At 37.6% G+C, this 25,618-nt stretch overlaps 1 protein-coding gene and 1 long non-coding RNA gene across 2 annotated transcripts in view; one reads left to right on the plus strand and one right to left on the minus strand.

Moving 5' to 3' along the window:
• The first annotated feature begins 61 nt into the window (after positions 1-61).
• On the plus strand, positions 62-7,444 carry LOC110060030 (uncharacterized). The gene is made up of 2 exons (XM_020766773.2): positions 62-2,799; positions 6,461-7,444. Exon 2 carries the CDS (start codon positions 6,475-6,477, stop codon positions 7,198-7,200), a length of 726 nt encoding a protein of 241 aa, XP_020622432.2. The 5' UTR covers positions 62-2,799; positions 6,461-6,474; the 3' UTR covers positions 7,201-7,444.
• Positions 7,445-10,310: 2,866 nt separating this feature from the next.
• LOC149096810 (uncharacterized) overlaps positions 10,311-25,618 on the minus strand; it is a 30,543-nt gene continuing 15,235 nt past the window's right edge. Inside the window, exon 2 of the long non-coding RNA XR_016204402.1 lies at positions 10,311-10,391. This is a non-coding gene — a long non-coding RNA (uncharacterized LOC149096810). The remainder of the gene's footprint in view (positions 10,392-25,618) is intronic.

The raw sequence follows: 25,618 nt of genomic DNA on the forward strand, positions 1-25,618 counted from the left end.
CACAGAAATGCGTAAAATGGCTTTAATGCCGGTTACATTTTTACTTCCTACCCACCCTACCCCTACCCGTTGGAATGCGCATTTGTCAAATGTAACGCAATCTGTGGAATAATGGCGGGTGCATAACAGATCAAAAGAGAACTGAGCTTAAACGAGTTCTTGATGAGAATCGTTGATTAAAAGGACGATTTTAAAGGCTGCTAACAGACTTCTGGGTCAGTTAGGATCTCAGCAAATTGTTAAACTTCTTGTAAACGGCGGCTTATGAGGCGAAAGACAAATAATATTGATAGATGTTATGAAGCGGGCTTCGGAGAGTTGAAATCTGCTTAACCGTGGCGATGTCTGAGAGTGATTTCGTACACTAATCACCGAAAATGTGGCTGAAACATACTGGAAATATAACATGAGGCATCGTGGAACATCCAGTTGTCGACATGTCGCGAGATAAGTGGAATATATCATTGTTTTCTCTGTGCATCGTTATTTTCACGTTATTATGCTAATTAGGACAGCGGTCTTTGTTGACAAAAACACAGCTTAAACTTCTTCTTCTAACATTTTACAGTTTTAACTGCCCCAAAATTTTATTGCATGTTTTCACAGGTGAGACATTGCTCTTTAAGTGGAGGGTAGCTTTGGGATCTCAAGTGATGTACTTTTGGCGATATTTTCCTTTAAACTTCGCCTTTTTTATGACGCTTCATGAGTAGTCCGAAAGGGATGAAATTTAAAATTCTGTAGAAAAATCAGGTGATGATCAAATTGCCAAAACAGCCTCTCAATGTAACAAGAAACATTTGCTTGTCTCGAATAGAGGGTTTTTACCCGGAGTTAGATCGTTTTCTTTGTATGGCAAATTGTTAAAAATGTGCCCTAAAATGGCCGCTAAAAGCCCTCTCAGAGGGGCAAAACCAAGATGGTGGCCCCAGCGCTAAAATACGAATCGAATTGAACTGAAAGTTATATTTTTGTGAATCACTTATCTAGACCATTCATCTGAGAAAGTTTGAGGAATTTGATTTTTTCTAGTCCAAATGGCCATAGTTGAAAATTACAGAGGGCACCTCTTAAATGCTTATTTCACTAGCTTCGTTCTCCAAACCAGCAATTCTAAATATTCGCAACAGGGTTTACTATGATGTGAAGTATATATGAAATAATTCATATATGAACTGCGGTTGTAGATGAAAGTGAAGAATGATCATCGCTGTAAATTTTCCAATTTAAGCAATTGGAAAGAAGAAGCCTGAAAAAAATCAGGGCTTCAACGGGATTCGAACCCGTGACCTCCGCGACACCGGTGCGATGCTCTACCAACTGAGCTATGAAGCCACACATTGGGAGCGAGGACCTCGCTCCCAATGTGTGGCTTCATAGCTCAGTTGGTAGAGCATCGCACCGGTGTCGCGGAGGTCACGGGTTCGAATCCCGTTGAAGCCCTGATTTTTTTCAGGCTTCTTCTTTCCAATTGCTTAAATTGGAAAATTTACAGCGATGATCATTCTTCGCTTTCAGGGTTTACTATTTTATGTTAATGTTTAGATGGGAAATACTCCAAAACTTCACTCCTTGACATCGCTCTAAATACTGAGATGATGGAGTGCTCCTGGCATGGGAATATTCTGTTCTAAATGTATTACATGGCTTCCTGTATAAACCTGTAAACAAGCCTAACATGTGATTGGCTAATCAAAATCACACAATGATCACGAATGGATGGCGTGATCATTAAAGCAAAGCAGTCGTGTACGTATTCCAATTATTAATTAACATGATGTGGTTGCGTGACGATCGAAATAATGACGAGGGCCTCCTAGTGTGGGGAGCATGTTGATGCCTTGAAAAGTTCACTTTTTTCTCCCTTGCTCCCGATTAATAAACTCCATTGTTCGGTGATTTTATTTTCCAATGTTACCTTCAATAGTAGAGATATCACTTTTTGCCCAAAAATTAATCCCAAAAATATATCCCTTGTTCCCTTGAGATGACCATGTCCCCTCGCTCCTCATCTGACTATTAGTCTTACGAGACTATTAGTCTTACGAGACTAATATTCTGAGGGGTATAAGAAGGAAAACTCTGAAGTTGTACTTGACCAATATTTCTTTTGAGAGCAAGCGAAATTATCTTTGCCGGCCTGTCTAAATTGAATTCTCCTCGACTCATTTGCAGGAATATTTAAATAACAATTTCCATTCGAATTTGCATACATTTACCTCCTCTAAAGAAAACAGAGGGCAAATGTGCCGCCGGATACAGAGCTTGTCTGACAAGGTAACGGAAAACTGATGTCAAATTCTTTATTTAAGCTTTTTGAGGATATATTTACAGTCTGCAAACCGTTATATATCTGATCAAGTGAGTGAAACAAGCAGTCGCGTTTTTAATGACTTCACTAAAGTCCAGAGGAATAAATTAACAAGAAAATTATGAATCTTAGGAAAGCTTGATCTGTAGCAAATCCATGTTTTACCCTTCAGGAGTAAACAGGGTAGTTTCGAACGGTGTTTGATCAGATAAAAGTCGTTTCCCAGAAAAAGCGAAAAACACGAAGGTTATACAATGCCCAACAACACGTACGCGGCTGTGCATAACTTAAAATGATTGGCTATTATTACGCAACGTCCGCAACGCACGAAAGGAACAATAAAGTCTTTAAAAGACACATCTGAGAGCTTTAATTGTTTATATACAGTACAGTTTCATTTATTTTACTTGAATCGCAAGGCCGTTGCTACAAGCTTGGTGGCTTTGAGCTGAGACTGCTGAGCGATTTTTTTCCAGCATTTTTGCAAGGTTAGCAAATATAGGTTCAGTTTCAAATTTTAACTCTTGGGCTGGGGGAGTTGAACAAATGATCATGATTTACATTTTCGCTGTTCTTTTCGACGAAGTTGAGGCTTGAGTAGTGTATCAGTGGGATGATAGTATTATAGTGTAGCTTCAGTGTAGCCCCTGAAGAAGGTTAGTCCTCACTAACCCAAATATTAGACCCCGGGTATTAGACATTGAATTTACCCTTTCCAGCCGTCCTGTCAGCCTTTCGATTGGTTTTATGCTTTATTTTACATTACTAATCGTGATCTAAACCAAGATCCGGCTTCACTCCGCTGCTCTTTCTACAAGTGGTCCTTGTATAACAGTTTACCCGAGTGATGAGGTGCACGTTTTTCAAAGTGTAAGACATCATGCGAAATTATTTTCATAGCAAAATATTTTTAAAATTTCTGACTTCGAGTTACCTATCTCGAGCCGATATGACTTCTTGGTCGCATATAGCATATTAATAAACTGCTATGGAATTAAATCATACGATCAGGGTCACGGATTTATAAGAACATAAGACCAGCATTTTTGCAAGGTCAGCAAATGTTCGTTCAGATCTTATGGAAATTCAAATCTCTGATTTCGGGGCCGGGAAAATTGAACGAATGATCTAAATTTTCGCGTTTCTTTTTGACCTAGTTGAGGCTTTACTGGTGTATCGATGGGATGATAGTATTATAGTGAATGATGATGTGCACGTTTTTCACAGCGTAATGACATCGCGTGAGATTATTTTCATTATTTTCTATTTTCATTATTTTCATAAATCATAAGATCAGGGTTTTCAGGTCGACCAAGCGAGTAGAAATTAGAAATTCTACTCAGACTTGACAAGGAACTTCTGTTACGCAGCGCGTACTGTTATTCCCGGCAGAGTCAATCGAACCCAACCGAACTGTATTTCAATCGAACTCAATCGAACTAAATCGAACTCATTCGATTGAGTTCGGCAATCGAACCAAATCGAACTCACACCAAAAAAGTTGGACAATCGAACTAAATCAAATTTTCGATTTTGAAGTCTTGATTTTACGTAAAACTGGTGTTGAAACTCCGACAATAACAAGCTTTTCGAGGCTAGAGTTACTTCAGTATAACTCGTAGTTTTCGTGTTTTCGAGACCACATAACATAATCTTTGTTCAAGCGAATTTACTCACCGAACACAATCGAACGCAATCCATTGGACTGCGTTCGATTGAGTTCGGCTGCCGAACCCAAGCGAACCGAATCTAATGGATTGAGTTCGGTCCTGTTCGATTTCTTCGATTGAGTTCGATTGCTCCGAAAGTCGAACTCACACAAAGTTCGGTGTTCGATTTGGTTCGATTGCAGAACTCAATCCACGGATTGACTTCGATTGGGTTCGACTGAGTTCGATTTCCGAACGTTCGATTGACTATGCCGGGTGTTATTAGAAACCAAGTCGTAGGGTTTTTCTTTTGGAATCGAAAGAATTGTTGTGCGACGAAGTATGTGGTTTCCCCACGGTACTACGCGTACAGCGAAACATGCTGGCCGGGTAATATCAGTAAAGACTTTGAAGCTCGACTGGTTCATAGCTCTCGGCGCTTTAAAACACCGATTTCTGTAGCAAGAAGCGCCTGGATGTGTTGTTGGTCCATCGCAGGTCAATTCCCAGCATTCTCTCAGGTTGCCCCAACAGTTCAGCGGTATCTATTTTTACTCTCGATTAGAGAGTATAAATGTTAGACTCAATTGTCTTGCCCAAGAACACAACAAAATGAACCCAACAAGGTTTCGAAGCCGAACCGCTCCGGAATCCAAATCCCAATTTTTATATCTCAATGCGTTCGGCTATCTAGTAATTAGAGTTGTGATAAAAGATAGGGAAATCAGATTTGCAATAAAGTAGGTTAATTTCTTATATTTCATTCATTTTATCAGTAGGTAATTAGATAATTAGATAATTAGATACATGACCCCTCAAGCATGTAGTGCTTAAAGGATAATCGTGTTTTAGGTAAAGGATTTTACTTTACTTTACCTGACATTTTTTTTTTTTTTTCAAAACTTCTTTTTTCTCCATAACTCTGTCCAATTGACCTATCTAAGTCTCTAACGAGGAAAATTTGGGCCGATAAAGGATCTTATGTATTTTAGGTTAAGAGGCAAAATTGCCGCGCAAAGATTAAGTGATGATATATTACATTCCTAGCTGATATCGTATTCGTGCTTGTTACTGCACTTACTAAAGATAGTTTATTAACTTCGTGGTTAGAAGTTTATCACATTTCTCGTTAGTCAATTGCATTGGTGGTATTACACTTAACAATTAGATTATGAGCTCGAAATTTCTATGGGTGATTGTTGATGAGGCCGAAGGCCGAATCAACTATCACGTCATAGAAATCGACAGCGAATAATCTAATTGTTTTTGTAGAATCATTACTGAAATTCCTTCAAGTAAGGATACTCCAATCATTTCTCAATGCAGTATTAAACTTCATCCTTTAGCAAAGAACCGCGGATTGAATTGTTATTTGAAACTTGTATTTGTGCACCTGCGCTGACTGGTTTATTGAAAAATTGTGAGGTTTTAAAGTCCCACAACGGTCAGTTTCCTTTTTTACGGTTCTTGCGAGTTAAATTATCCAGTGATATTTCTAAATCTTCTTCGAAACCTTAGAGAAACTAGAAAACGTTCACACTGTGCGGAAGACCTCTTTGTCCACTGCACTCAAATGGCTTATATTATACGAGTAGCTCAGCCAATCAGATTTCAACATTTGCATTAGTATACTAGTAGAATTCTACTAATTGTGGCATGCATGGGTGACACAAGTGCCTTTTGGGTAGGAAGGCTTTAGTTGTACAAGTTCAGTCTGTTTTTTCTGTGTGACAACGAGAGTAGTGTAACACGAAAGATCCGTTTTTACCACATTTCAAACTCCGAGAAGATAGTTGAAATCATGACGCCGAACAGAGTATTTGTCAAAATTTTGGAGGTTGTCGGAAATGTGCTAATGAGGCCATGAGGGAGACTACAGTCTTCCTGACTGTAATTATGCACCCTATTAAAAAAAGTGTAATTTCGAAGCACTTCCTTAAGCGTTTTTATCTTGTACATAAGCTCACATAGGATCTCTCATACTCATTAAGTTTTTGTCATTTTCCTGTAAATATTCAGATTTTAAAAGTACCGTATGTCAATTAGTGTTGCTATTTTACTACTGCCCCCAATTAGTCTATCTAGGCTAAACACATAGACCCTTAAATAAAGGTTTTACTTTACTTACTTTAATTTTACTTGATATATGTTCCCAGTTGAAACGGCGAAAACGGGAAAATAAAATCGTAAAAATCTTTGCTGATTAAGCCGACATCCAAACATTTAAACTGGCTGAATCAGTAATAATCTTGAGAAATGTTTTTGCTAGTTTCTCTATTTTCCTCAAGTGAGCTATTTTATCTGGAACTGTATTAGTCTTATTGTTCTTGCGGTCTCTTTATTTCTTTAAGAGTATTGAACTTCAAGCTACTTGATCTTTGATTCCATTATTTCACATCGTGATCCAATTAAAGCCCAATATGAGTTGTTGAACAATTACGTATCTCAAAAGTAATGGCTGAACATAGACTTTTAATGTAATCTTTATCTTTTTAAATAGGTGGAGAGTTCACCATGAAGAGATACTTCTGCCCACGAAGGATCTCACCGAATATCTACTCCTTTCGAAAAATTCTCAACCTGTTTATCCTACTGAACATCATAACAGTGGTATCGATCATCTACTACTTGATTAGCACGCAAACCTTCGCTCGATATACAGGCCGTCATCCATTTAATCCAATCATGAAATGCAGAAACCTCACCAACCTACAAATGGATCAACTTCTTAGCCTGTCTTACAAAGTTCATCAGGTTTTGGACGAGCTGAGAGTAGAGCATTGGCTCATGTACGGCTCACTCCTGGGAGCCCTTCGTGGCCACGCTCCTCTTGCCTGGGACGACGACGTCGACATCGGTTTGGACGGAGATGGCACATTAAAGACGCTCAGCAAAACTGCATTCATTGAAAAACTTAAATCTGTTAGCGCCAAACAAATAGATGATTTTAGGTCCCGAGATGGCCTAATTAAGATTCACGATGGAAACTCTGAGTTTTCCGTCGATCTGGTGGTTTTTAACAGATCAGGAAAATGGATGAAGAGACTTGGCTGGGCAACATGGCTGTTATATTTTCAGTACAATAATTTTCACACATTTCCAGCTAAGCTTATTGAACAACCACTACCTAAGATTCAATTTGGCTTTTTTAGCATTTCAGCGCCCAGGGGTGGAAAAGAGATTTTGAAGTACATCTATCCTACTGACTGGTGGAAAGTTGTAAAGCCTCCGGGGTGTTAATAAATGAGATGTCGGCTTATTTGTTTGAGTCTGGCAACGCACAAACACACTCAAAGTGATCTACTGACGATCTGGAGCTAGTATCTAAGCAAGTGACATCTCGCAGTTTTCCAAATCCTTTCAAGATCCTTTATGAGATGCCAAAAATCGTCGCTTCCTTGTCTTCTCGCCCGGGAGGACACTCTGTTTGTAGTTTTCTGTTATGTTGTTGATGTTTCGGATAAAGTTTTCCCTTATTGCTGTCGATCTTACAGATTTTTTTCTCCTTTTTCGAGAATTGTTTGCTTTCTAAGCCTTCTTTTTCCCGAACTTTGAGACTTTTAAGACCGAGGCAGTTTGCCTAAATGGTTTGTTAGTGGGGAGCAATTCCATCACTCGGTTTTCCAGCGGCCAATATCGACATAACAATATGCCAATCTTTGGCTTACACAGAATACATATTGCCTGGTTTTCTTGAAATTTAATTGATTCAGGATGTAGAAGGCGACCTTGTTTGAGACGACAAATGCCTTTAGTAATTTGCAGATCAGTCAGCTCTCGTGGTTCTAAGTGCAAGTTGCTTTTTAGTAGAATCACATTTCACGCTCTTGTGTTTTCGCGTGTCCTCCGGGTCTCAAAAGACATGCATTGGAGTTATTTCGTCCAGCGCACTACAAAAGGAATCTATCAAAACTTTTAGTGATAGGCAGGGCTGTCATTAAGTTTTGAAGCAGCCGTTGCATGTAAGTTATCACCCGTAGCGGTGAAATTCGTGGCCGACGGCCACGTTCCGAAGACCCGAAAGGGCCTGAGCATCAAGGGGGGTCTGGGGGCATGCCCCCGCAGAAATTTTTTGAACATGAAACCCCTGGAAATGTATTTTCCTGCTTTCTAGGGCATGAAAATGGCAACTGTCCTAATCAAAAACGCTGATAAAACAGAGTGATAATATGTTATAGTACATCATCAGCAAATAGTGAAATAACATCTTTTTCGCACTAACCTATGCAAGTGGTCCTTATTTTAGTAATGTTTGTTTTTCACAGTGCATAATTTCAAATTCATGCATCTTAATTTACAGAGATCAAATGAATAAAGTTATAAAATATCTCCAACAGAATTGAGTGTTCCCTGTTTAAAAAAAAAAAAATGACAGTCCATAATCAGCAATATGGTTTGATGTTTGCTAACAGTTATAATAATTCGTTATTATGGTCAAATACAAAAAACGGGGGTGAAACCGGAAATAAAAATTATAATAACATCTGTACATTACCGAGCTATCTTACCGTTAGAGGAGCTCAAATAAGCTGGATCAGACAATGAACAGCTCTTTTCGTTACAGTGGTAATAGGAATGAAATGCTTTACCATTTCTAGACTCGGGAAATTTTTCTTCCACTCTTTGTAGCATAATACTCGGTTCTACAGGTTGCCCACGTGCTGCTGAAGTACTTGCAGTACTTGAAGCTGTGATCGCTGGTATTTGTCGACCGCCTCGACCGGCTGTTTTGCGAGCTTCCTCATTTCCATCGGTCCGTTGGGATTTAGAAAAAAAAAAATCTGTCGATCCCAGGCTGTTTTGACGTGGGTTCTTTTCTCTTATTCATATTAAAACAACTTTCTCTACACACGCGCGGAACCAAACACGATCCATCAGCCTGGCCAACACTCTACATCGGTCGGCGGAATTTCTCAAAAGGTAGGAGCAGCGCATGGCGTAATAAGTTTTGCTGCTTCAAATGGCGTCTAAATGTAATTCAGGGCGATTAAGCAAACTGAAAGTTCATTTCCAGAGTAAAATATAAATAGTAGAACCAAGGAGGCAAGACACCATGAAACAGTTATGCTTATTTCAACAGGTAAATGTTTAAAAATAAATTAGGTAAGTGTAGCATGTTCGTACCATCAATCGACATCTTCACCCGTAACATCGAGTGAACTCAGCCGTAACAGGTGTTACGGGTTACGGCCCTTAATGACAGCCCTGATAGGCAAGTGTGGAATTTCCGTCAGGTAAGTTTGGCAGATCTGATCAGAATTAGTGCAATAGGACCATGATTGAAGGGCAATATCGGCTGAAATATGAGACACTGGCGCTGTTATTCAGCCCCGCTAGAAGACTCTATTCAACTTTCTTGTTAAGAGAGTTGAACAGTTAAACCCAGTCAGGAAAAGGTAGACAACTGAAATATGAGTATAATATTCAAAGTTAATGTACTGGGATATGGCAAGTTTTCGCCTTGGAAACTTGCCGTTTTGGATACTGATTCTGCTCGTAAATTGGCGGCGCATTCTAACGGTGGGCAACGCTCAAACAAAGCTATGGCGTTTTCTGCTCACAATTCTGTTCAGGCAAGCAAATTCTGCTCTAGAATCTCTGCTCGAGATAAGTGACCGATCAGCTCAGCTACATCTTGTATCGATAAATTGTAGCAAACTCCGCATAGAAAAACACCCGTTCTCGTTCGCAGTGAGTCGACCAACTGTAAGCAAATCTTACGTTGTACGGTACCGCTTGGCAGATATAGCGATCTCTTTTGATTGAATAAACTCGCAATGAAAAGCAGCAGTTGAGAACGATACTCAGCAATTGCAATTAGTTTTGAAGTGTGTGTCTATTTTCAAATTTCCAACAATTACCTTCTCGGTCGCTAACTGTTTCGAATCCTGTCCGAATACCCCTCAATTTCGGCTCAAAAATGCGCAATTCTGTGGCCGCAATTCTGGCTGACGACGGTAACGAATAACGCTCGAGTTTCTAGCCACAGGTCTATAACTAGCAGAATACAGTTCCACTCTCTGACTAAGCGGAACCGGAAACTAGCATATCAGCACGTGCTATACACATCTTAATTTATTACCAGCAACCCGAGGGATTTTCAGATGGTCCTGCGGGATGAGCTGCGCGCGGCTGATCCAGGGTCGCATCTGGCGGTCGCAAGTTCAAGTCTCGATATGTCATTTAAGGGGTTATTCTCGAACGGCTTGGGTGTCGAATAGCCTCTCCACCGATCGAGACTCGAACTCGGGCCGGGAAGAAAATCCCGAGCCACGCCGTATAATTTTTTGGTTTAATTAATTGATTGATTGATTGATTTAGGTATAATTTCTTTTAACCTTTTTGTTCAGTTTTTGGTTTGTTTTTTTTGTTTGTTTTTTTCTTCAACATGTTTGTTTGTTGTTTTTTTAAATTGATCGAACATTTCCAACCTGAATTCTACATTCCCTGTAGCCCTGAAGTAGACAAAGAAAATAGAGTCTGTTATAAAAGAGAAGTGGAGCAAAGTGATTCCAGAATTTACAAAGAACTTAGGTTCGACTTTAGAGCCCGATATAGGATTTGACGAATATATCGGTTTTGATGCAACGTGTGAACCGGAGTGGTCGTACGTAGATCCGATCAGAGTGTCCGGTGAAGGAGAATTAAAGCACCCGTTAGAGAAAGTTCGTTTTAGTAAGAACTTGTTAGACCAAAAAAGACGCCAGGATAAAACCGTGAAAAAAATTCATAAACCGAACACCCCGTATTTTGAACCTTGGCAGAGAGCCTCGGGGAATACATTACACGTAGACAAAGAGGATTGGACGATTCAACATAAGTTAGGTAAAGGAAATATGGTTCAATGTCCGATTCATACCAATAATATATTAGATTTGATACATCACGTGTTGGACGTGCATAAACCAGAAAGTGGTTTTCCTTGGAGTATGTTTAAAAACTTGAGTGTCGAAGTGGTGAATAGTCCGCATGTGGTAGCACAAGGTTTCGTAAACGAGAAGTATTTTCTTTCTCGACATTTTAATTGGAAATCAGGTGTTCCGTTGAACGTAAATCGTCTGATCAAGATCGGAAAGGTAGCGGAATTATATCAGAAATTCATCCAGATAATTCGCCAAAACGAGCAATACTTGACGAATTTTCACAAGATCGAAAAAGAAGAATTAGAGAGTGTGTTTGATAACATCTTATTGAATTTACACCAAGTTCATAAAACGCACCCTAATTCGACCGACCAAAGGGTGGTAGAAATATTAGAAGAAGAATTATTGAAATTATTCGTCAAGGCTTTGATAGCTTATAATCAAATATGTCGAATAGGGAACGAATATTTAGTTTCTTTAGACGAATTAGAAGACATTCATCAGACGTTATCAAATTTGATAGGCAGTCGTCGTAATTCCATCAAAGACTATGTCGGTATGTTGATTCGTAATGGCGAGATTCAAAAGAAAGACGAAAAAGAAGTAGCCGATTTCTTAGAGAAAGAGTGGATTCAAAGTAAAACTAAACAATTGATAACGTATAAAGATAATGATATCGAAAGTCACGGGGAAGAGACTGTATCGAACGTTCAGTATATAAAAGGAAGTGATAGTTTATTTACGACGTTGAACAATATCAAGAAGTTAATTCAATCTAAGATGTCATCCGGTAAAACATGGAGTGAAGCTTTAGAAACGATGATTAAAGATAAAGGGGATCTCGACCCTGTAATACAACGTTTTGGTGTTAAAGATTTAGAAAGTATAGGTAGTTTTCTGTTAAGTGATTTCGCGAAAAACCTGAAGAAAGGAGACGAGATGCCGAATTTAGAAACCGATGAATTTCATGTAGAAGATGAAGAGGATGAAGGTGTAAGAGTAGGAGTAGAAATCGTTTCTGAAGATTTAGATGGAGACGATGATCGGGAGAGTAAACCCGATAATCATCCTGATGAATCTATGGAAATAGAGGGTAGAACAGACGATCCGTCAAATCCTTCCGAGTTTATCGAAGTACAAAAGAAAGATGAAATTTTATCGGAGCAATTAGAGCAAATCGAAAATTCGTTGCATCTAACAGAAGAGGGTGTCGCGAAGAGCGGGATTGGAGTAGTCGGAGACAAAGGTGTACATCCCGTCACTCCGAACGGCACGATTGTAATCACGGTGTTAGACGAAAGTGGGGAGATCCTCTTTATCACTCCCGATAAGATAGGATTTAAAGGAAAGACATTGTATTCTTATCAACAATTAAATGGAGATTACGTGTTAAGTGACGTTCCTGCGGGAAAACCCATCATCATGTTAAAAACGAATGACGGTAAAATAGTAGCTGTCGAACAAGGGTTGAAAACATTATGTTCAGGTCGTCGAATATTTGATAAAACGACGTTTGAGATACATGAAGGGGAAAATACGATTCGGGGAGAGCCTTTGTATTTTCTAAAGACCGATTCTGAAATAACTTGGACGACATTATCAAACCCTCCCGAAACTGGCGAGATTCAAGGTGCGATAACGGACGAGAAAACAATCCGTCCTTTCGATTTATCCAACCGTCAGGTTCCAGAAGGTTGGAAACCCGTTCAACTCTTTAAAGAAGAGGGAACCGAAGTTTACGGTTTAACCGACGGTAATCTTTCGAATATGACCGAAGTTCAACATGTAGAAGATAGTAAAAGGGCTAAAATAACATCAGATAATTGGGTTAAAAGTGATTTAGCTATCGTAAACCCTCATGAAACGGTTGTAGATTCTGAAAAGGAAATAAGTGTAGCAAAGATAGAAAACGGTGAAGAATCGGTTAAAAGGCGAAAAATAACAAAGGAACCAACTGAAGAGAAGAATGTTATTTCTAATACAGAATTACCGAAAAAGGTATCAGAAAGTCTGGTTAAAATACCGTCTCCGATACCTCTCGTAATCGAAAGTGTCAGTGTAAGTGAAACTTTACCGGAACTCGACGTTGGTGAGATGAATGAATTTAATAGGATATTTCAGAAAGGATTTGAATATTTAAAGAACCGTTTAAAACCAAGTTATAATCCTCTCCCGAGTATGTGGGTAGATAATTTTTTGTTGTCCGATTCTATACAATACACCGCATTGAATCCTTGTCCTGCATCGAAGTATGTATTAGGTCGGACGACCGAAGTGACACGAGCTCTCATCCCTCAAATGGTGATACTTCATCATCGTCTGTCGACATCAGATTCGATTGAAGTTGGTTTGGGGCAAGACGATCAAGCGTTTTTGGATAATTTAGGTGTTGGGGATTTGGGATTAAGATTTTTGTTGAATATATTCCCTTTATATTCTCAGATAGAAAAAAACCTAAAAATAACGATAGAGCGAGTTTTTAAGCAATATTTCGTAACGATATATAATCAAGTCGAGGATAAAAAATCGGTGAGTCGAAGCCAGTTGATAACGATAATGAAACAATCTTTCGTGAATACTTGTGTCAACATGACCGAGACATTACTTCAAGACGTGAATTCGTTTTGTACTTTAGTGTTACGAGGTTTTACTGGTGGAGCATTAGTATATATTCCTCAAGACCCTCCTAATTCGTTTTCGATAATGGTGGAATTCAATCGTTTCCTTATGCAATTATCGAAATTAAAGATGCCGACAAAGACGGACAGTTGGTCGACGGTTATATTAAACAATTTCGAATTATTCGATCGTTTACGAGAAGAGTTTAACGATTCTATTGGGAATAGAGTATATGGTAAACCAAAATCACCTGACGTTATATCTAAAAGAATATTACAACTGAGTGGAACGAATTTAGATCTTAGTTTATTTCAAAACGATATAGGAGTAGAAGCTTTAGAAGCACTTCAGAAAGTAAGCGTAGATTTAAAAGCGACAGTAAATAACCAGACTAAATCGAAAAAGAGAGAGAAACGTACTAATCGGGGAGTTATGAAACCTAGCGAACCTGAAGCGTCGAAAAAAATGCGTACATTATTGAATTCGTCTCCCCTCCCCCCAACAATTACGTTTTCGTTAATTCAAGGTTACGGTGACCCAAATGTGACAAGGGATAATTCTCAAAAGACTCTTAAACCAGAGAGCACATATTATTCAGACTTACAAACTTATCACGAAACGCTCAAAGAAAACCATAAAAGTTCTAAGAACGAAAAAATAATTTCGGGGTTAGAATCACTCCCCGGTCCTGTCCAAACGTTAACGTCTGTACATCAAATTCGTGATCTAGATGATTATGAAAGAATGAAAGGAGAGAGTTTATGTTTAGAATGTTTGACCCCGATTTCGACATCGGATAGCGTGTCATTTGCGTGCGGATATAAGACTTTAGGATTATTTCACAACAAAGAGTTCTCTCCCTTGAGCAGACATGATTTCGATAAATTAATAAGTGATCGTATTTGGAACCGTGTGAAGAATTTAAAATCATCATCAACCAGTGTTCAAACAGAAGAAGCAGAGAGTACAACTCCAAAAATCGGTCAAATTCAATCGGCCCGTACTTCATCTTCACACGAACTTCACGAGATTATCCATCGCCCAGGATGTATTCCGATGATCCACAATCAGCATGTGACCTGTCATCGCACAGCCTTAATCCGTTCGATATTATCGTCTTATACATCATCGCCATCGCCTTTATTATGTCCTTGTGGCGAGACAATAGCTTCCGTCGAAGATTTAAAGAAATTAAGTCACGGAGTTCGTAATTTCTTGTCAGACGTCTTAACATTATCAAAGGAAACGCGGGGTGTCGAAGGTCCGCGTAGTTTCCGATTAGATTTACAACGTTTTTATTTTAATCATAAAACCCAATCATGGTATCGAATGCGAGATTCGGATAAAGAAACAGAAGACACGTTTCATAATCAAGAGAAGTTTATAGAAAACGAAGAAGAGAAAAATTGGAGAGGTGATTTGATAGATTACGAAAATCATCCGTATAACCAGGATATCGAATTGAAAGGAAATATAAACATGACATTACAAAACTATAATTTAGCGTATAACACAAACGTAAAGCTAGGTAAATGGATTCAAACGATGTATTCGTGCGATACGTTTATAGCCCGAATCAAAGATAGATATTCTCAACAGAAATGGATAGATAATAAAAATGAGAACGCAGATAAATTAACTCGACCCGACGATCCGATTTCAGAATCAGGGTTTTTATTGTTTTGTCATCTGATAAGCGGTCTGATTCCTACGAAAGGTAGTTTGTGGGGTTATCCAACAGGCCGCGATGAAGAGACGGAAATATTTCATCTCGCGGCAATAAACAACGAGCATTGTACCGTCCATCCTGTGAATATTACTTGGGAAACGTTTCACGACATAGAATCGTTAAAAAAAACCGAGATACGATTCGAAAATAATGGGTTGAACGTAACTCGAAAATCTCTTTGGGAGGTATATATTAATTTTGTAAGAGAAGAGTTGTTTTAATTTAGGTTAAAGTTTAGTTTATGTGATGAATAATAGACAGGATGTATTTTTATGAATTTGAAGTATCAATAAAAGGATTAAAAACCCTCATTGGTTCTAGAGAAGTTGGTTATTGTATTTATTCATGTTGTCCAAATCGCGCCGATATATATTTAGATAGTCGAATTAAAAATGGGGGTGGAGGTTTAGAGGTTATGCGTATAGAATCTAGAACGACATTAGACAGTCGAGTAAGCCTTCGTTTTCTCTTTCTCTTTGCGAATGAGGTGATAGGAATGTGGACGTTAACGCGAGAACGACTAGCAGCGTTAACGCGTTTATTTTGGGAGGAAAAAAAAAAGGGAATATGTATAACCCTGGGGTTAGTGAATAGAGATTTATTGAAAGATCTTAATGTTAGTGTAAGAAACGAGTTTGATTTTTTACGTGAAGATTGGTGGGTTCAGGATTTAGAATTTCGAATAACGATTCGGTCGAACGTCTATGTGCAATTAAACATGTGTCAACATCTCACTAAACCTCCTCGTCAATATTTTACACCGAAGGGATATAGTGAATTTTTATATCTAGACACAATAAATTGGACGAAATTAGTATTGAACATGTTAAATTATGTCAATAGTGTGGAAGAAGAAAGAAATTTGTTTTTTAAAAATTCATTGTTAAAATCTGAACTGCGATTAATCCCGGTATGGTATAGTATGGCGTATACTATAACAGAGCAAGAATTATGGCAATACAAACCCATCCCTTCACTTAAAAAAATCGATTGTATCGAAGATTTTAAGAGTGAAGACCTAGTAAAAACATCCTTTATGATTGACGTGTATTACGGTCTAGATAGATGGTCAGTAAATAACGACAGTGTTCATCATACTTCACCTTATTCGCGTTTACAACATTCGTTGACATCGGCATTAATTCAATATCGAAGTTTAGTGTATAACGAAGTGTTTCGTAGTTTTAGTTCCTTTTTGTTCATAACGAGATTTGGGATTGATGTAGGGATAGAAGAAAAAGGAGAAGAAAAATATAAGAGTCAAGAACCCGAAAAAGATCAGAAAATAGTTTGGTTAGTAACAAAAACAGAGTGGGACAAGAATATAGAGAGATGCCTAGAAAGAGTAAAGCTTGGATTGAAAATGTCAGTAACTCAAGATTCTCGACTTCATTTAATGTTCGTCGAAATAATATCTATCGCTACAGTAAAGAACAAGAGTGTTTATTCGTGGTTTTATATATATAAGTTAAAAATTAAAGAAATTAAACAAGATTTTACGTCAAGTCCCGAAGAAGCGTTTGAAAGGTCTTATTATCTACAAGAATATTTACCTTCATTGATATTACCTTCACGTGATTCTAGTGTTATCAATAAGATGTATCATCTATGTCATAAAGCTGAAGTAAAAAATATAAAATTAAATATAGAAACGATAAAAGAAAAAACCATTTAATAAGATGATATGAGATATCGAAAGAGTTGAATATACTGTATGAAAAAAAAAATCCGATGAGTAGTGAAGGTGAATGGGATTTTGATCCTAAAATCTGTTTGTTAGAAGATAAATCGGGTGAGTTATGCCAAGAATCGTTAAAACTCATAGAGTTCATAAAAGAAGAAAGCCATACTCTTCCGCAAACGTTAAGGAGTCATATTAAAAGTTCGTGTGAATTACGAATGGTAGTGATTGAAGAAGTGGAAGAGGTAGAGGTATTCATAACGAGTAGAGGTAGTTTTTTGAACAATGACGAGACTATAGAACGGTTGAAAGATAAATGGGATTATAAGTTTTTATTAAATCTTTTAAAAAGTGATGAAAGAAATAAGGTAATGGTAAGATCGAGTTATTATTTAACTGGAGATTTTAAAAAAGAGAAAATAACGATAAGAAATAAGACGGTTTTATTATGCTATCGTTTTTTACGTGTTTTATCGATATTGTTTAATTATCTAGAAAAAACACATGAATTAATTCCCTGGTGGATCGTAGAAGACTATACCTCTATTATACAATATCTATTAAAAAAGATCTCTAAAGTAGTGAAAAAAGGGGTAAATCCGGCATCGACGTGGAATTTAGTGTTCGAGATTGGAAATTTAAAGGATATGATAGACTCGTCCATGTTGATTTTAAAACTAAAAGAAAAAATAAACTTTTTAGATTTCATGATAGGAGTAGTAAGTTCAACTGAAGTAGAAAATCAAGAACGAATAGATAAAAACCTTCATTCTCATCATCCTCATCATCCTCATCTTCATCACCCTCTCCTTCACTATCTTCATCATCTCCCTCACGATCTTCATCTTCATCTTCGCCATCTTCCCCACCATTTTCACCTCCATCATCGTCTTCTTCACCATCTTCATAGTCTCCCTCATGTCCATCTCCTTCACTCACTTCATAATAATCTTCATATTCTTCTTTGCCTTCTTCAATACCGTCTATACCTTGTATATGGTTAAAATCTTCTACTCCTTCTTCTACTTCAAAATCAAAACTTCCATCTTCAAATACTTCTTCAGCTTCTTCTAACTCTACAAAATCACGTAATCGTGGATTTCTTTTATGCACAGGTCGACGAATTCTTTGTTTTCCAGTCGGTATAGGTTCGGTCGAGATTGTTATACCATCTCTTTTTGTAATGAGATATATACATAATTTTATATCAGGACTTACAGCCGACTGAGCTCTACATACTTTTGGATTATTTAAATCAACTTCCGGAGAATTGTAAATATGACCATTAAACTTTTGTTTCTGACATAAAAAAACATTTTTTCTCGTTAATTACATGAAAATGTGGTAATCTTGCTGCACCTTTGGGAATTTTCTTACTTTTAGATTGAAGATGAGAGTGGAGACATCTAAAATAGGGATCATCGGTCCCCACTTGATTGACATCAGCGATTTTTATAAAATGAGTAGGATGTATTTCAGGAAATATCCGAAATATATTTTGAGATTCAGCAAAGACAACATAAAAGGAGTTTTGATATAAAACAACCTTGACTTTAAAATCATCAGACATGATTGAGAATAAAAAGAGTTTATTATACTTTTTAAAAAACTATGTTTAATACAAACATTAAAATTTTTTATATTTAATTGACTTTAATACAATTTTAACAATTCGGACCAGTCGTTTCTTGATGTCTGAGCGTAACATAAGTACCATTCCATAACGAAACGTTACGTATCTGTAATGGGGTAACAGATGCGAGTATGTTGGGGGATAAAGTAACGGTCTTAACTCCGAAGATGATATTACAAGAACAAGTCAAATTTTTACAGTTTATTAAAAAAACATCTCGAGAAACGAACGAGCCGATTTTGCGTCGCGAGTACGTGTCGAATTTGATCAAGATGCCGTTTAAGATATGGCATTATTGGTGTTGTATCGAAAAGCCGCAGTATTTTTTCAGAGTGTTTAATTTTTTGGGCACGGTGTTATCATCGTATTTCGACAATAGGATAGATCGTATCATCAACGTGACGGTTACGAATAGTTCTCCGTGGAATTTTGAGAACGAAGTGTGGGACAATCCGTTCGATAAAACAGAAGGGAAAGGATTTTATATATATTTTGTGATAACGATGCGTGAAGTGAAAGGTTTTTATTTCCCTTGGATCCGTTTAGTTAAATGTAATATAAAGCCTAATACGATGAAGATATATTGTCAATATTATTATTATAAAGAACGTTATTTTAATACCAAGATTCAGGTTTTAGAGCCCGTGTGCGTGTGGTATTTAGGTACTTGTGGGAGTATTTTAGAAATGGGAGATAAGAACGACGCGGTATCGATCAATGTTAAGAACATATTGTTGATTTAATTCACTCACTTAAATAAATAAAAATTAAAAATCTCGTTTTCTGACTCGTTTTATACATCCTTTTTGTTTGGTTAATTTTTTTTTGTAGTTATCTATGATGACGGCAGCGGGCGATCGCCTATTCCATATGGTTTTAGTCTGTTTGATATGTTTCGGTATCTTGTATAATCTGTGCGGATTGATTCCGGGTTTGGTAGGACCGAAAAAATCTTTGAATTCGTTCATGCAAGGTAAAACGGTGTCCAAGATGTGTCGTGAAGGGATGGTGACGGTGTTGATGGTAGTTCCTTTAGTGGGAATAGAGATGACGAGAATATCGGCTCGTACATTGTATTTGAAATTTAATTGTTGGACTAAAAGTGCAGCATAACAGGCCGCTTGACTTTGATATTGTCCCAAGATACTGTATTTAAACCCTAAATCACTGATACATTTGTGAGAAACGATAGAATCGTCGATATCTAAAGATTCGAAAACCACGAAAGTAGTTTTGAGTTCTAGGATAACGATTTCGTTAGTAGTATCATCCCAAGCGATAGAATCGGGTATACCGCCGAAGCAAGAATTCCCGAGAACGAGAGAGTGTCCGAAAAGAGGGTAGATACGTTTCTGTGTAAGATATGTACAAATGGAAGTGGCAACGAAAGAAGGTGGAGGATGAAACCTCGGGTTTGTTTCGTCTTTGAAATATAGAAGTTTTTTTTTACGGTCGTCCGTAATATATCGAATTCGTAGTCCGTTTTCGATTAGTACGTTAAAGGCATGATCGATATTCCGTCCGATTCTCGCCGCCGCATTAGATGATTTCGGGCTTCTGTATTTGAAGATGTAACCGGAATTTTTTCTATAATTTTTGATATTGATATGATGTCCTAGTTTGGTGATGTAAGCGGTGACGGAGCTAAGAAACCATCCGATTTTAGGTCGATCTGCGTCAGGAAAGAACCAGAATCCACGGCAATTTTTTTTGACATTAGATTGACATTCTGTCAAGATCTCTTTTGCCTTGTCAAAAATATTGAGTGGCATGTTGTATCTCAAGTGAAGAGGGTCATGATCTTTCCATCCGGTAGTAGTAGTATTTATACACCCGACATTGAGGATAAAGTAAGGTTTTTGTATCGAATGATAAACCGAAGACCAAGGTTCTTGTTTCCACCGAGAAGATCGACCCCAGTTACGTTTCGACTTAGAGGAGGAATTGATATTGGATTTTTTCGGCCCATATTTCTTTTTCATTATATATATATATATATCGTCTCGAGAATAAGAATGTCTCTGAAATTCTTGTCTGACGAGGTTTCGATGACTTTATATTTGTTGTCTTATATGGTTATTCTGATCGAGATGGGTTTAGAAAAAGGTTTATATATATGTCTCGTATTATTGATTCATTATCTTTCAATGTTACTCTTCTTTAATATATTACATAACCACAATCATTACCGCAAGCAAGAAGCTTTGAAAGAGAAGAAGCTCGAAACTTATTTTGCGAACACTTGGCATAAAGAAGCCGATTTTTTTAATGCGAATGTAGTAAGTGAAAGATGCGGAGAATCGAAGGAAAAGGATGAGGAGGGAAAGAAGATTGTTTAAATATTTTTGACCATTAAAGTATTAATTAATGAATCTAATATTAAGTTATATTGTAAGGAAAGTAGATAATGCCTAAATTTAGAAAGATCATTAAAAAAGATTTAAAAGAGATAAAATCGTTTGAATCAGATGTGATCGACGATTGTAAGAAATTCATAACTTCGGTGGGCCTTCAAGTTCACATGTCGGCCACCGATAAAAGAACCATATATCAGATTTTACGTTTTTTGTTATTACTAATAAACGATTTGTTCTTTGTAGGTGTTTTGTTTTGGATAAGCATGCACGTTCATAGCATGGAAGCGAACGGTATGAATCCGATTCGTCTGACGCATGAATCGGCAAGTGGTGCGACCATTTATATTTGTTATTTTGCGTGTTCTGGTACGACATTATTGATGTATATATTTTACCATATGAACCACGAAAAAGAGAATCCGAAAGAACATATGGGGTTTCGAGAAGCGATAAAAAACGGTGAGAGTAAATATATTCGTATATTCAACGCCTTGATTTACCCGGTAGTTATTCCGTTTGTAGATGGTTTAACATCGTTAGGTTTATTGACGTATTGGTTTACTCCGCATAATCATAACGCGGACGGAAGTCATCCATTTTCTGAATCTTTCATGTACGTTTTATGTACGATTTCGATCATATTGAACTTAGTGGCCATATTGATACAGACGTTTGTGCATTTACCGGGGTCTCCTGTAAGGTTAGGTGATATGTTGGTCAAAGACGTAAAGAGCTTGGACGAATTTTCGATTCAGAACGAATATACGTGGAAATATTTCAAAGAACATAAAGAATCGAAAGTCCCGATGTTTAATTATTCGACAGATATGAAAAAGGAACGTCCTCCACGAAACCATACGCATTATTTTGAATTGATCGGGAGCCGGTATCAATTTTTAGTGAAAGACGTGTTGATAGTGAGCATCGAGATTTTTTTACGCAGTGCGATTTATATATGGATCATCTTATTTGTGAGCAGTCAGAAAAAGCACGGTTATAACCTGAATTACTTCCCAAATTTTAATACTCAGACGATATTGTTATGGCTTCCGTGGTTCGTGACGGGGTTCATAAGTCTGGTTATATTTTGTTCTCACGCTTGGCAGACATTACGGAATAGGGCTTTAAAACAAGCGTTGAGTAAATTTAAAGACCACCCCGGTTTGTTATCGATGATAATGTTGAGTTTTTTTCAATCGGTCCGTTTGTGTATAGGAGGTATGTACGTTTTATTTTTTTCTCGTTGTTGGTTGAATAATATAAACCAAGGTTCTTCCATGTGCGAAAATTCAGCGAAAGTGAAAGTGATGGATATATTAGCGTGTTTATTTGTTTTTAAGATATTTACGCAATTGTATGGTATGTATTTTTTGCACGTATCGAATTATACGATATTTAAAGAATTGATAGGAGATCAGATGTTCGCACCGCCACATCGCGCTTCAGGAGTTTTTGATCCTAAAATCGAAAAGATGTTGAAAGATAATAATGTAGTCGTTAAGAAGAATCCTAGAGCGATAAAGAAACTAGGAGAAGAAGGATCTGAAGAAGATGAGTTAAAGATTGATGAAGAGACGGGATTATTAGAAGGAAAAAATGAAGATGAAATTGATAGTGATAGTGAGATAGAATGATGATTTGGAATTCAGAAGTGGTTATATCTGTAAGATTTAGTAGTGTGTAATGTAATGTTTTTCGTTTGAAAGATTTAATAAAATGTTGTAAAGGTTTGACTGTTCGTTTGTTGAAGTCGTCGATTGTAGTAAGGATACGCATGCGTACGTGTTTATGAAAGAAAAAAGGGGGATAGAGTAGCGATACGCATGCGTACTTGTACATAGAGAAAGGGGGACAGAGTAGCGATACCACAAGTGAAGAGAAAAGAGAAAAGTTTAGTATATAAGGCCGAGTTGCCGCTGGAGGTGGGTGGGTTGCTGCCCGCAAAAGCTTAGAAAAAAAATCGAAAAAAGGAGAGGGGGGAGAAAGGGAAGGAAACCCATAGTGCCTATAGTATATGCCCATAGTGTATACCCATAGTGTATATCTATAGTGTATACCCATAGTAGTGTATAAAAATAAAATTTACCGTTAAAGTCAGTCATCGAATTAAATGAATATAAGGTTTGAAATGGATGAGTTTCACACAAACCCTCCTCAAGTTATTGATTTAGAAATCAAATCTTTGAATGAAAATTACGAGTTTCCGTGGACATTAAAAAAGACACTCGATTGCGACTCGCGACTACAATCTAAGAAAGGATATAATAATATACTCACCCAAACAGATCAATATTTATGGATAAAAACTCCCTCTCCATATAGTTCCGAAAGGGAGAAAAAAAATTATCTCCAAAGTTACCGATCTCTACAATATGCAGACGATGATGAAAGAATTAAGAAGAAGTCAGTGTTATTGGAGAACTGCGATTACCTCCAAGAACAGTCGGATAATTTCACCAAAACGCATATAGCCTCGGACTTTTTACGTGCTTCCGAACCCAATATCTGTGTAAAAAGTAGTTTTACCGAAGAACCCGTCGATGCATTTGAAAGAGAATGTTACAAGTTATTTGAAAGTTCAAAGAGTTCAGATACTAACGAATCGAATAAAGTATTTTCTAGTTTAAGTATCGAGATGGGTAAATTTATAGAAGACATGTATGAAATTTTTTCTCTGAAAGGTGTAAGTGATCGATTGATAGAAAATCAGAATTTCATGACTAGTTTTTCGTTTAAAATTAATTTTTTAGATTTGAATAACGTAAGTCACCACATCCGAAAGTATCCGAAACGTCAGAAGTTATTAACTGAGAAGAGGATATTCGTAGCTCCTATCGATCTTTGGGAAGAAAACGCTCCGATAGTACTTTGGACGAACGAAGGAGATTTATCGAAGCCGGTATTGTATTTATCGGAAAAGACGATTTTAGAGTTCCATGGAGAGCCAGAAGAGGACGAACCGACTACAAAAGAGTTTTGTGAAGCGTGTCGTGTGATAATCAACGACCGCGGCTTGAGTTTATCGTTGTTATCGGTTTTAGTAGCTTTATTTGCCCCTCAAAGTCTCGATTTAAAAACGGTGATAGAGAAGTTATCGGAGTATCCGGAAATCGTAGGATCGTATTGTGACTTGAGCGAAGGGATAGAAGATGTTAAGATTGACCCACCGACGAGTAATTTCGTAAAAGAAAATTGGGTTGACCGAGGAGTATTTTTATTTTTGACTACGTGTAACCGTTTGGAGACGGTTTGGTCGACGGTGTATAGGCATTGGAAACATCATCTTCCGTTAACGGCAACATCGACCGAAATGTGGATTTTGTTGAAGCGGATGTGGAATTTTAGCACGAGTAGAAAGGTAAAGTGGGATATGTACGTAACGGGAGTAGAACCGGCCCCGTTAACGTATGATTTTAGTATATTTCATACGCCGAGACGCATATGGGTATTTACTCCTGTGGATTTTTGGCGAGTATTGAATCATATGTTGACGATAAATTCGGGTTATATGCCCTTGAGAGTGCTAGTTTCCGCTTTGACTAAATATTTCGATAGTAAAGTGAAGGTAGAGAAAGAAGAGAGAGTGAGTCTCAAAAAGAAAAGAGATTCGTTTTTCGAGATGGTTCGATTAGCTTTGGCCCGCCAGATATACCCCAATCCTCGCGTGTATGTGGAATTTATAGGCGAGATCGATTATAGCGAGAATATGAAATATCTACATACGAAATGGACGTTGCCAGACGCCAAAACATCGACGAAAAGAGATTTATCGAAATATTGTAATATGTCGGTGTTGATGTTAGAAGAGTTAACGGGTGTGAATTGTCAAGAAGACCGCGATTTATTAGAGAATTCAAAAGAGGCTCCTTATATGTTTTGGCTCCGTTATCGTTTCGAATGCCCTGGAGGTGATTTAGGCGAAGGAGTAAGAAATGCGTATTTTTTGGGGATATCGGAGAAGGATGTAGAGAGAGGTATTAAATTGAAAACGTTGAGGAAAATAGAGTCTGTTATAAAAGAGAAGTGGAGCAAAGTGATTCCAGAATTTACAAAGAACTTAGGTTCGACTTTAGAGCCCGATATAGGATTTGACGAATATATCGGTTTTGATGCAACGTGTGAACCGGAGTGGTCGTACGTAGATCCGATCAGAGTGTCCGGTGAAGGAGAATTAAAGCACCCGTTAGAGAAAGTTCGTTTTAGTAAGAACTTGTTAGACCAAAATAGACGCCAGGATAAAACCGTGAAAAAAATTCATAAACCGAACACCCCGTATTTTGAACCTTGGCAGAGAGCCTCGGGGAATACATTACACGTAGACAAAGAGGATTGGACGATTCAACATAAGTTAGGTAAAGGAAATATGGTTCAATGTCCGATTCATACCAATAATATATTAGATTTGATACATCACGTGTTGGACGTGCATAAACCAGAAAGTGGTTTTCCTTGGAGTATGTTTAAAAACTTGAGTGTCGAAGTGGTGAATAGTCCGCATGTGGTAGCACAAGGTTTCGTAAACGAGAAGTATTTTCTTTCTCGACATTTTAATTGGAAATCAGGTGTTCCGTTGAACGTAAATCGTCTGATCAAGATCGGAAAGGTAGCGGAATTATATCAGAAATTCATCCAGATAATTCGCCAAAACGAGCAATACTTGACGAATTTTCACAAGATCGAAAAAGAAGAATTAGAGAGTGTGTTTGATAACATCTTATTGAATTTACACCAAGTTCATAAAACGCACCCTAATTCGACCGACCAAAGGGTGGTAGA

This window comes from Orbicella faveolata, unplaced genomic scaffold (assembly GCF_042242905.1).
Source record: "Orbicella faveolata isolate gen_17 unplaced genomic scaffold, um_ofav_v1 contig_47, whole genome shotgun sequence".
Taxonomy (NCBI): domain Eukaryota; kingdom Metazoa; phylum Cnidaria; class Anthozoa; order Scleractinia; family Merulinidae; genus Orbicella; species Orbicella faveolata.

Bases quoted from the DNA above. Each gene is read 5' to 3' on its own strand.
- LOC110060030 (XM_020766773.2), top strand. From the start codon at position 6,475: ATGAAGAGATACTTCTGCCCACGAAGGATCTCACCGAATATCTACTCC.